The sequence below is a fragment of the Uloborus diversus genome, chromosome 7, assembly GCF_026930045.1.
Source record: "Uloborus diversus isolate 005 chromosome 7, Udiv.v.3.1, whole genome shotgun sequence".
NCBI classification, from domain to species: domain Eukaryota; kingdom Metazoa; phylum Arthropoda; class Arachnida; order Araneae; family Uloboridae; genus Uloborus; species Uloborus diversus.
This window is the reverse complement of record NC_072737.1, coordinates 4,422,374-4,435,798: the sequence shown is the minus strand read 5'-3', so window position 1 is coordinate 4,435,798 and position 13,425 is coordinate 4,422,374. Positions and strand designations below refer to the sequence as shown.

General features: G+C 33.4%; 2 protein-coding genes across 2 annotated transcripts in view; both read right to left on the bottom strand.

Moving 5' to 3' along the window:
* Positions 1-491: 491 nt before the first annotated feature.
* On the bottom strand, positions 492-1,736 carry LOC129226187 (zinc finger protein 271-like). The gene has a single exon (XM_054860787.1). It carries the CDS (start codon positions 1,734-1,736, stop codon positions 492-494), a length of 1,245 nt encoding a protein of 414 aa, XP_054716762.1.
* An 84-nt stretch (positions 1,737-1,820) lies between these two features.
* LOC129226186 (zinc finger protein 271-like) overlaps positions 1,821-13,425 on the bottom strand; it is a 77,502-nt gene continuing 65,897 nt past the window's right edge. The window contains exon 6 of the mRNA XM_054860786.1: positions 1,821-1,917. Within this exon, the coding sequence (XP_054716761.1) occupies positions 1,821-1,917 (97 nt within the window). The remainder of the gene's footprint in view (positions 1,918-13,425) is intronic.

The window sequence follows — 13,425 nt, the reverse complement described above, 5'->3', positions numbered from 1 at the left end:
CTTTTACCATAACATTTGTACGTTTACCACATTCACCACACAATGTTTTCCATGTTTTCCGCCTGTATAGAGTAGATGCTTCTCCAGTTAGAATGTTTTAAAAGAAACTTGGGACAAAAATCACAAAAAAATGGTTTTTCTTGAGTATGAACTCTTAAATAACTCTCAAATCTTCCAACTTCAGAAAATGACCATGAATGGTGTTCGCATGAATGAACCTTTGCCAATATGGATTCTCATGAGGCCTGAAGCGTCAACAAACGACTTTGAACAACATTCGCACGTTTATAGTTTCTCTCCAGCATCGACTCTCATATGCCTCCTCAAGTGTGAAGCTTGAGAGAAGGTCCTAGCACAACTAACACATGAAAAAGGTTTTTCTCCAGTATAGACCTTCAGATGCCTCCTTAAATTTGAAAAGTCAGAAAACGACTTTTTACAATCATCACAAGAATACGTTTTTTCGGCAATATGGATTTCCAGATGCGCCTTTAAGCTTGAAGCTTCAAACAATCGCAAGAGGAAAGTTTTTCTCCAGTATGGACTCTCAGATGCTTGTTAAAATTTGAACGATCAGAAAACGACTTTTGACAATCATCACAAATATACGGTTTTTCGCCAGTATGGGTTTTCAAATGCCTCTTAAAACTGCAAAGGTCAGAAAACGACTTTGGACAATAATCACAAGAATACGGTTTTTCGCCAGTATGGATTTTCAAATGCCTCTTAAAACTGGAAAGATCAGAAAACGACTTTGGACAGTCATCACAAGAATATGTTTTCTCGCCAGTATGGATTTTCAAATGCGCCTTCAAGTTTGAAGCTTGGGAAAATGTCTTAGGACAACAATCGCACGAAAAAGGTTTTTCTCCAGTATGGACTTTCATATGTCTTATCAATTTTGAAATGTCAGAAAACGACTTTTGACAATCATCACAAATATACGGTTTTTCGCCAGTATGGACCCTCAAATGCCTCTTAAAATTGGAAAGGTCAGAAAACGACTTTGGACAATCATCACAAGAATATGTTTTCTCGCCAGTATGGATTTTCAAATGCGCCTTCAAGTTTGAAGCTTCGGAAAAGGTCTTAGAACAACAATCACACGAAAAAGGTTTTTCTCCAGTATGGACTTTCAGATGTCGTATCAATTTTGAAGATTCAGAAAACGACTTTGGACAAACATCACAAGAATACGGTTTTTTGCCAGCATGGACTTTCAAATGCCTCTTAAAACTGGAAAGGTCAGAAAACGACTTCGGACAATCATCACAAGAATACGGTTTTTCGCCAGTATGGACTTTCAAATGCGCCTTCAAGTTTGAAGCTTCGGAAAAGGTCTTAGAACAACAATCACACGAAAAAGGTTTTTCTCCAGTATGGACTTTCAGATGTCGTATCAATTTTGAAGATTCAGAAAACGACTTTGGACAAACATCACAAGAATACGGTTTTTCTCCAGTATGGACTCTTAGATGCCTCTTTAAATTGGAAAGGTAAGAAAACGACTTAGGACAAACATCACAACAAAAGTTTTTTTCTTGAGTGTGGACTTTTAAATGCATCTTCAATTTTTCAACTCGAGGAAAAGACTTTGAGCAGTACTGGCACGAATACGTTTCTTTCTCAGCATGGACTCTCATATGGGCCTCTAACTCTGAAGCTTCAGTAAAAATCTTCAAACAGTATTCACAAGAATAATGCTGCTTTTCTTCAGTACAGGCTTGATGCGCCATGACTGAAATGTACAGCAATGCGCTATTATTGAACTCAGAAAATATTCGAATGTTATTAAAATGGGACTGCTTAATCGTCTGTCATCAAGAGTTCGAAAATGTCTTCAATTGCATCAATACAACAGAGTCAATCAGCTGACATGCTTGGTGAAGTACAATGTCATGTAAGTCCAGGTGATTGCTGAAAAGGAATTAAGACGAATTAGTGTGCATTATAAAACTAACAGCCTCAAGAGTTCCCCTCGTGGGGAACAGGATGTTTGCTATTCTGATGGCAAAACAGAGATGAATATAACATGAAAACAAAAAGGTTTATCAAATCAAAAGATTGATGGGAATCTCTTCATGAACACGTCCAACAAGAACTGAAAAAGAAAAAAAAGTATAATCATTCCCTTAGCTTTCTGGGAAAGCTAAGGGAATTATGGTTCTATATTCTATGAAGACTCAACTATTCTGGGAAGACTCAAATTAACAGGGAAACATAATTTTATATAACTCACTTAACGATAAGCTTACATTGCCTTATTTCAATGGAAGTATAGTATTATTTATCGCTATTTCGCTGAGAAATTTTCTTTCAAAATCACTTATTCACCTGTCGTTGATATTTCAATTTTTCAGCCAATACTCCATTTTCTTAAATTTAAGATGAGTGAACTTTGCACTAATTTAAAAAAAAGTTTTTTGCTAAACGATCACTATAATCATCTCTAAAAATCTGTGCATTCATTTGCTTATGAGTTTATTAGAAAATTTTCTGTGATTAATTATGTAAAAAATTATGTAAAGTTTTTTATTTAAAAAAATTTGGTTTTTAAAGGTTTAACATGCTCTAAACATTTGAGTAATTTATAAAATGTTTATCCAATGCACAGTTTTGTCAAATATGTTATCCCAATTGCAAAAAATTTTACTTTAAAGCTCTATCTTTAATAGAAAAAAATCCTTAGGGATTCTAATGACATGAAAACACAAAAAACCATCATCGAGAAAAAGCAATTTCAAGTTTTTTCTTTGCATAAGAACAAATAGCGAGCATGGCCTAAAACCACTCATAACTTTTTAAATATTTAAACTAAAGCAATGAAACTTTTCCGCTGTATTCAGAATAGTTTTTAGTTTTGAAATAAGCAATAAAAATTTGTTTGATCGTTTCATCATTTTTGAGGTGATGTAACCCCTTAAGAAATAACGTTAAAAAAGTCCAATTATTTTGAATTTTCAGTTTTTATTTTCGTGAAATAAATCAATCTGTGATGAAAATTCAGTTAAATGTTAAATTTTAACTCTAAAATGTGAGGGGGCATTAGCCCATCTGTATGACCCGCCTATATGACAGTATTGCGTAACCTAGTGTAAATTCAAAAATTCAATCTTAAGTCTCTCCCCCCCCCCCCCCTCGCCATTACTAATTAAAACTTTTATGCTGAACTTAAACTATCGCCTTACTGTTACTAGTTCCGGTTTTTCTTTTGACCATACAAGTTGAAGTTTTAAACCATTTCAGTACCACATTCAGTTCCACCAGTAAAGTAGCAAGAAAAAACAGAACTGAAAGGAAAAACGAAAAACAAAGAGAAATGAATTAAAAAAGGAGCATAAATCATTCCAGGATTTAAAGAAATCTCTCACGCAAGGGCTGAAATGAACATATTTTGACCAAATTTGCATGTTTTTACTTCCTTTTACAAAAAAGAAAGTATTGTATTCGCGAAGAAATTTTCACTCAAAATTCTGCCTTAATTTCCATTTTGCTCACCCCCGAATTAAAGTTGAGGTTTTTTTTTTCAACCCGACCACACGCGGATATTCGGGTGTCTATGCCTAAGAACGCATAGACACCCGAAATATCCATTTTGACATTCCACGCGTTAATTACAACGACTTTTCACGTGACGTCCATATGTATGTGCGGATATGCGTATGTATGTCGCATAACTCAAGAATGGTATGTCCTAGAAAGTTGAAATTTGGTACGTAGACTCCTACTGGGGTATGGTTGTGCACCTCCTCCTCTGGTTGCATTCGGGTGTTTCTAAAGGGGTCTTTTGCCCCTTAATGGGAGGAAATCATTGTAATTTCGATGGATACTCAAGTGGTGTTATAATTTGGCGGATACTTGGTGATATATCGCCAGTCGTTTGGTCGCCAAGTTTTTGTCGCCAACTTGGCAACAAATTTGGCGATATTTTTTTTTTTTAAATCTGGTTTCAATTTGGCCACTGTTGGTGATATTTAGGGAGTAAACTATTGAATCACATTAAAATTGCCAATAATGGGGAAATGACATTAAATTGGAGTAAAAGGAAGTCATGTGATGCACACATCAGCTCGTTTACCCAAATACATTCCTGTCAATTTCTTCTGGGCGCATGTACTTTTTTGCGACAGAGTTTAATCCTTTGTTTCCAATGTCGGTTGCTAGCTGAAGTAATGCAAAACATTTTTACTATTATCTGTGTGTAGTGTAACTTTATAACATGTGAAATGGTTAATACACTGTTAAAAATTCAGGAAGATTTTCTGGTAACTGTTACTGTAAAATGGCGGGCTAACGCATCGCCGATTTTTACGGTAATTTTTACCGGAGAAATAAGCGATCCCAGCGCCAATTGGTTGCTGCGGCCTACCAAGGAAACCGTAAAATTTTACAGTAACATTTGATTTTTTACGTTAATAGTTACTGGCAACATGGATGCCAGTAACAATTACCGTAAATTTTCCGCAAATTTTTTAACAGTGTATGCTTTTTATATATGAACGAATAGAATACAATCAAAAAGTTTTGGAATGTGTTGAAAAGTAAGAGTAAATTGAATTTTAGTGAGTAGAAAAAATACTGCATTTCTACTTGAAGACTTAACAGACATGATAGTGTTACATGCAATATACCGACAGCTCGGTTATCCCATGCAGAGACTGCAGTTTCCTCCTTGTTATGGACCATCAGTCTGGAATAGGCAATAACCGAGCTGGAGACAGATATCTCATTGAGGCAGAGAATGCCCAAACTGGAACATAAAGTAAATTTATCTCAATAGCCGCAGACATGATGGTGTGGCTCAACTTGTAAGAAAAACAGAACAGAAAATGACAGAACAAAAACAGAATAAGGGTTTAAGCAGCAGTCAAATAAAGGTTCATTTTTATGCAATAAAATATTTTGAGTCAGCAAACCTTTCCTATCAATTCTGTGAAGCAGCAACATGTGTGTGGTAGAGTTTAGGACAAGGTATCTAAAAAAACCGGAATGTTCTGAATGATTTTTTTTTTTCGCATGCATATTTTGAAGTTACTGATTTTTTTATATTTGGTTGGTTTGGTTTCTATTATCGACTACAAAACGAAAATAATTTTGAAAATGGCACTAAGCATAATCTCATTCAATTTGTTTCATTAAAAAAAAGTATACTAATATAAAGCATGATAAAATTTAAAAAAAGCTAATAACACACTTTAAGACTTTTTTCGTTTTTTTTAATTTTGCAATTAAAAAGTTACATAAGTCACCTGAAATATCAGTATTGTACTCAAAGAATTTTAAACCTGTAAACGAATTCATCAAGAGTATGTATAATGCCCAGAGTTCGAAAATATGATATTTTCGAAAATATCCGATATTTTGATATGTATCCGATACAGTAGAAGACCGTTATAACGCCGACTTGTATAACGCAATTCTCTATAAAAGGCACTACTTTTCAGAAGTAAACAATAGGTTTTGAAGTTTCAAAAATCCCTCTATTTTGCTTTGCAAAAATAAAAATTGTTAGGCAAATTAAGTTTTGAAAGTTTTTTTATCTTTCCATCTTAATTAAAGATACCTAATTTACACTAATTAGATATATTTAATAAGGCTAATAAATGGACTACGATTCCAGGCTTAGAATGCTAAAAATGTAGTCTTGAGCAAAGAAGAGACCAAGGGGACATGATTCAGTTGTTTAAATTTATTAAAATGAAAGATGTTACGGGGCTAAAGATTAGCACTGAAACAGGACAAGGGATCATTGTTTTAAGCTATTTAAATATCAGGCTAACATGGATATTAGGAAAAATTATTATTTTACCAGTGTAGTGGAACCTTGGAACCATGAAGCAAGGGAGTAGATAGTTTTAAGAGGGCCATTGATCTTCACTGGGGATTGTAAATCGACTAGGACCAGACTAGCTGGGCTCAGAGCCTGTTGCTGGTTGTCACTTTTGTATTTGTATCTTATTTCAAAGCTTTTAAATTGAAAATTAGGACTCATAGTAAACAGAAAATACCAGATGGCTCTTGAAAAGGCAGCTGTTATGCAAACCATGAAGCTAGCAGAAGTGCAGGTTTTTGATTGTGAAACATATTTATTTGTGAATAACTAATTGTAATATTGGTGCTTTAATACTCATTGCAGAGAAAACTCATTCTGAAGTGCTAATGTATAGATTTATTCTGAATATTAGTTTCAAAATTTGTGAAATGATCTGTATAACGCAAAAACCTGTATAACGCAAAAGCTCTGATCCCAAGGTGTGCGTTATAACGGTCTTCTACTGTATTTTCAATCAGCACAAACTAAAGTCCTTAAAATAGTAAATGCATACTCAAATTACTCTTTATTTTCTTATATTGTTATTATAATATGTAGACTTAAAATTAAGGTTTCTTTCAGAATTTATGTCTAATATTTCATTTAACATTTTTATCTTCCATTAATGGAGTTAATTTAGCTTTAGCTGTTTTACACTATTTTTTTTTTTTTTTTTTTTTTTTTTTTGTCCTGTTAGCTACTTGTACACAGTTGTATAGTTCAGAAATAAAAATATGCATTCGTCACTGCACAGCCATAAAACATTTTCTTTTTTTCTTACCAACGCTTAATATTTAATTAGTCACCTTTAATGTGAATTAAAATTGTTACAACACTAATAATTTTATGCATATATAAAATAAAAATGACACATTACATTACTTTGTAAAATTAATGATGTATTAATACATCATAAAAATATAGTACACAACTTTTTAATTATTTTCAACTCTAAATGAACAATATTACTATGAGATAAATAAATACCTTTGTGCTGAACAGTAAAGTAAGAAAAACAACGTTAAAAAAAAGCACAAATTTCCCAATTACAGCAGACACGTGTTTCGGCATTACAGAGAACGCCTTTTTCAATGAAAAAGTAATGAGCTTATGGATGAATGCTTTTGTCGGATGTCTTTTCATCCATAAGCTCATTACTTTTTGCATTGAAAAGGGCGTTCACTGTAACGCCGAAACACGTGTCTGCTGTTATTGGCAAATTTGTGCTTTTTTTTTAACGTTGTTTTTCTTACTTTAATATTACTATGATTAACATAAATTTTATATTGAAAATACCGTAGTTGAAAAAAAAATATCAAAATATCCTGATATTTTCAAAATAAATATCGGATATATATCGACTGATATATATTGAGGCGAACCCTGATTCTGCCAGTATTGTTGCACAAGAGTACTGGAAGTGCTGAAACTGCACTGCGGACTGAACTGCGGATTGTAGACAGGGTTGGCCGGATAGGACCCAACTGGGTTGGACCCAATGGGTTTTTTTTTTGAAAAAATCCATTTAAAAAAAACCCCATTATTTAGCTCACTTTTGGGTTTTTTTTAATTTTCTGAGAAGTTTAAAAAAAAAAAATAATTAATTTAAATACTTTCACAATTTAAACTTCTTTTTTATTTGTTCTTCACCACAGACAATGGACATAAAAAATGAATTTTGAAGTTTAATAATATTTCTTAACTCTTAAGGGCATTAAAAAATTCTTCAAAGATTTAAAAAATATATATTTATCTTTTTTCTTTAACTGGTCAACAAATAACTCAAATTATCTTGACTAAGTCCTGTCACGTCTGATTTTCTCAATATTTGTAGATTGTACAGAGGAAACTACTCTAGCTAAAAAGTCTTTCATGTGAATTATTTTCTGCAACCCAACATGTTGCAAATCTCGAATAAACAAGGTATTTTTTTTTTAGAAATTAACAGGTTTTACAAACAGTTGGACAGAAAACAGAATAGGATGTACAGTATTTTCATTATCTTACGAAAAAGTTTTATATTTCTTACTTTGTACACAGAAATAGAAAAACAGGCAACATAAAATTCAAAGAAATATCTTGATTAAGCTGGAATTCAGTAAATAGGGATTTAAAGTACTTGAGGTTCTACAGTAGTTTTGCATAACAAAATGAAATACAATAAAGTAAAATGCAAAAAAAAAAAAAAAATTAAAAACGAACAATAGATTTTATCACTCAAGAAGTAACTTTGAATTAACTGTTGGTAATCATGGAAACTAAAGAATTTGAAACTACACCATTCTTGGGCTTCGTCGTCTTTTATACTTTTCTTCAGAAATCGCTGAATTTTAACTAGTTTTCCAGCTTTTTTTAACCAAAGACAATTTTTGCCCTTTGTTCATACTTACGCTACAATATTCTACAAGTACCCCCCCACATTTTCTCTACAAAAAGACAAAAAAACCCACATTTCTTTTTAAAAACCCAGCTTTAGTTGGGTTTTATTTAAAAAACCCCAAAAAAACCTTGGGTCCATGGGCTTTTTTAAAAAAAACCCGGGTTTTTGCCAACCCTGATTGTAGAAAAAGCTTTTTCACAGCATTCACAGGAAAACTTTCCTGCCAGTAATGCAAGTCATACAGGGGTAGAAGTGACCGACTTGTCACATATAGGACATTTTCCGCAAAAAATATAGGACAAATATAGGACACATTATATGAATATTTTTGCTATGAGAAAAGAAATAATACATATCCTATATTATTTATTTATTCTTATCAATGATTTTGTTTTTAAAAAAACCTCAAATAAAATTATTCCTTACATCTGAAATGACTTTCCTGTAGTTGAAAGAATAATTTTTGAAAAAAACAGTGTACTTTATAAACGAAATAATTAAATAAAATTTGAACAAAGAAAATTTTTATTTTTTCTTCCTCACTCATGATTCAAGTACTAATTCCACTGTTATTTGATTTTATATCTAAACTGAACCCTTTAACACTTGTGCTAAGAACAAACAGAGCTTGAGAAGGATCCTCTTGACGTTTTTCAGAGTCTTCTTTATGCTTGAATGTTTTAGCATGCTGCCTCAATTGCGAAAATCCACTATTGCTTATGGGCACTGAACAGTTGCAAAAACGGCAAAAAGCGGTAAAATCATCTTTTCCTTTAGTGTACCATGCACCAAAATTTGTAGAATTAATGTCCTCCTGGTTCAACAACAAAAAACGGAAATATAGGAAATATACGACATTTTTCAAAAATATAGGAAGATTTTGATGCTTTTCTTGAAAATATAGGAAATATAGGATATATAGGACTACTTCGACCCCTGGTCATATGAATACTCAACAGTCCTACTCGAGAGAAATGCTTCCAAACACAAATTACACTAGGGTATCTATAGCTCTAGGGTATCAGCTACTAGACGTCTTACACCTGTACCTCAGAGCCAGAGTAACAGGAGAGAGAGAAAACATTGTTTGGCGCATGCAAAAATTGCGACGATCATTCTTTTAAAAAATTGTGAGACACATCCACTAATAAATGGAAAATCGCAATTTTTGAACTTGTGATAGTCTGATTCTGAGGTACGGATATTTCTTCAGATCAGAAGGTAGAAAAAGGAGTTTGCATAGCATTCTCAGGAAAAAAAAAAAATTTCTGTCAGTACAGATAATCGTACCAGTCTCTAGCTTTGAAGTTTGAGAAAATGTTTTTACACTGAGGATTTGCACTTTTTTAGGACATTTTGTTGGTGATTTTTATTTATTTTTACACATGAACAAAAGTTTTACACATCTTTAAAAATGAGGGTTGTAGTTTTGGCCGAACAAAACTGATTTTATCCAAGCCATTGGCTAAAACCGGCCAAAACTGGATTTAACCACCATAGAACTGGCAAAAACTAAACATGAAAATACACTTCTAATTTGTATGTATGTGAGAGATGTGTGTTTTGCAACTAATAAATCTGTTAGTTGGAAAATTTTTAATTAAGCACAGCAATTTTAGTCAATTAAATATAATAGTAAAGTGAACAAATTTCAACTTTCTTCAAAATTAATAACTGAAATTGCTCACAACTAAAACAAAAGACATAAGGAATACAAAACAGCCTGTAACAGAAATATAGTAACTTTTCATTTAGTGTTGCTTTTTAATTTTCAAAAGTGTCGTCCCCCCCCCCCTGTACCTTTAGTTTTGTTTTTCAAAAAAAAATGCCTATATATGTTTCGAAAAGAAATTTTTTTTTCTCTCATTTATTCTTCAAAATTACTTGAAATACTTTGTACATTTGTGTGTGAGAATTAAAATTTATGCATTCAACTTAACAATGTTTCACTCTATTATTTTTTTAATGATACTGCATATTTTTCATGTAAACCTTATCTTCTAAACATGCTGTAATTTCTACAAACTGTAAAACATACTATTTAGATAAATAATGAAAGATGATTACGGTTTGTCTTGCATTTCTTTTTAATAAATTATTATTTGGTTTTCATTTAAAATTTGACAGTTATCTAAGTGGTTGAAACTGGATAAAACTGATTTTATCCCGGCCGGTTTAAACCGGTTTTATCCATGGTTAAAACCACCACTGGCCGAAACTCTTAAAACCCTGTTAAAAATGATCGTTCCTCTAAGTTTTTTTATTTAGAATGAGCTTTCTTATGCAAGCAGACTTCTGGACAAACGATTTTGCACAATGTTCGCACACGTGAGATTTCTCTCCAGCAATGCAGGCTTAGATGGGTTCTTAAAGCATCCTTTTCAGCGAAGGTTTTCCTACACCACTCGCACACTCAGGGTTGCTCTTCAGTGTGCACTCTCATGTGTTTCTTGAGACTATCCAAGCGAGCAAAAGACATTTCACAAAGTTCACAAGCAAAGGATTTTTCTTTTGTATGCACCCTAATGTGCACCATGAGACTACCACGATGAGCAAAGGACTCTCCCCAATGCTCACACACTCAGGGTTACTCTTTAGTGTGCGCTCTCAGATGTTTCTTGAGACTATCCAAGTGAGAAAAGGACATTTCACAAAGTTCACAAGCAAAGGATTTTTCTTTTGTATGCACCCTAATGTGCACCTTGAGACTACCACGATGAGCAAAGGACTCTCCCCAATGCTCACACACTCGGGGTTTCTCTTCAGTGTGCACTCTCATGTGTTTCTTGAGACTATCCAAGCGAGCAAAGGACATTTCACAAAGTTCACAAGCAAAGGATTTCTCTTTTGTACGCACCCTTACCAGGGTTGGGTTTTGGACTGTCCAAAACTGGTTTAGGACTGGACAGGTGGTTTTTACTGTCCAAAAGTGTCCAAAACTGTCCAAAACTATGCTAACGCTAAAGGGGTGTAATCGAACCCCTTATCTATTCCTACATATCAATTTCTATTTACTGAAGTATTTTTGATGCTTAAATACTAATATTAATGAGGTTTAATAATTAAGTATTTGATAATATTTTTCTACAAAATGTTCATTTAAAAAATATCTTTTAGAAAATTGCCAATAATTATTACATAAAAACTTCCTTATGTAACAGTTGGTCAAGTTATGAAAGGAAGTTCATAACACTACCAAGACAACTCATTTCAGTTCCATTTATAACTGAAAGGAATGTTATCAAATGTGCAATGCTTAGGTGCAAAAAAAAAACTTTTTTTTATACGATTTGTGCAAATAAGTTTTACATGGTGTTTTAATGAAAATTATTTTTTAAATCATAGATTAAAGAACAAGAAATTGATGATCAAACACTTATATTTTAAAACTTGTATTATTCTTTTTTTAATTCATATTTTTACTATAATACATTATGTAACTAAAAAAATTGCCAGTTATTGCATTTAAGTCAATTATTGCACTATATTTTGAGTACTTTCTTTTGCACACAAGCATAAATATCTAAGAATTTGGTTTATGGTAAAGAAAACAAAAAAACTCTCATGAGTTTCAATTGACATTTTTATTGAAGAATTTAATTTCTATGTAACTAGATTAAAATCAGCTTTATATGTATACTTGAATGTTCACATTGGGTAAATATATTAAATGGTCAAAAATAAATAAATAAATAAAATAATTTTGGCATATTTTGTTCTGTTTTTGACATTTTCTCAAAGTATCGTTTGCCAAATAACAGTTCGGGACACTTTCGGACAGTTTTCAACACATGGGTTTCGAACAGGATGGTAAAAAACTTAACAACCCTGCTTTCATTTGCACACATGCATAAACATAGGGAAATATGGTTACCATTATCAAAAAAAAATAAATAAAATTGAACTTGTGCACTCAAATTGAAATTTTTCATTAAGAATTCAACTTCTATGAAACTAGATTAAAATCAGCTTCGTGAATAAGCTGAATAGTCACATTAAATAAATGTTAAGAAAAAAAAGACATTACTTTGATACATTTTATTCTGTTTTTGCTGTTTTCTCACAAAGTACAATATCTCTAAAAATATAGTTTTGGACACTTTCAGACAGTTTTGAACAGGACGGTAAAACCAGGGTTTTTACCGTAGTGTCCAAAACTTTGCCAACCCTGACCCTTACGTGTGCCTTGAGACTACCACGATGAGCAAAGGACTCTCCCAATGCCCACACACAAAGGGTTACTCTTTAGTGTGCACTCTTAGATGTTTCTTGAGACTATCCAAGCGAGAAAAGGACATTTCGCAACGTTCACACGCAAAGGGTTTCTCTTTAGTGTGCACTCTTACGTGCTTTTTGTAACTATCACGGAGAGCAAAGGATTTACTTCAATGTTCGAACACAAAGGGTCTCTCTTTGGTGTGCACTCTCAGATGTCTTTTCTTACAAGCCAGCACACGAAACGAACGTTCACAAAATTCACAACTGAAAGGCTTTTCATCGCTGTGAATTTTTCGGTGTCTCTTCATCTGTGACTTATGAGCGAACGTCTTGCCACAGATATCGCAGATGAATGGCTTCTCCCCAGTATGCACCAACAAATGGGATTGCAGGTGATCATTCCGATAAAATTTCTTCCCACAACGCTCGCAGGAGAACGGTTTGACACCAGTATGAAGTGGTTGATGCTGTTTCAAACCGAAAGGAGAGGTGAATGTCTTCTCACAAATTTCACATTTAAGCGGATTCCCGGCATGAATCCTTTCGTGCTGCTCCAGATATGATTTGTAAGCAAACGAAACGCCACAAATCTTACAAGGAAACGGCTTCTCTCCGGTGTGAATTCTTAAATGTCGTTTCAAACGCGATGATGTCACAATCTGTTTCTTGTAGTAGTCGCACTGATAAGAATACTGTTCAGCATGCAGCTTTGCAGACAGACTCTGAGAACATCTTTAGAGCCAAACACCTTCTCGCATTGCTGACACGAAAAAGGTTTCTCTTTGCTATGAGTTCCAATATGTGTCCCGAGACTACCTTTGTCGTCAAAAGCCTTGTTGCAATGCTCGCAAGTGAAGGGTTTCTCCCCCTTATGGATTCTCCTGACATGTTTCATTAAGGTACATTTCAAAGCAAAAGATTTTTGGCAATGCTCGCAGGAATGAGGTTTCTCTTTCGTATGCGTCAGTAAGTGTTTTCGCAAATTCGGCACACTGGCAAAAGGAACATTGCAGAT

Excerpts from the sequence above, each read along its gene's own strand:
- LOC129226187 (XM_054860787.1), bottom strand. The coding sequence starts at position 1,736 with ATGGCGCATCAAGCCTGTACTGAAGAAAAGCAGCATTATTCTTGTGAA.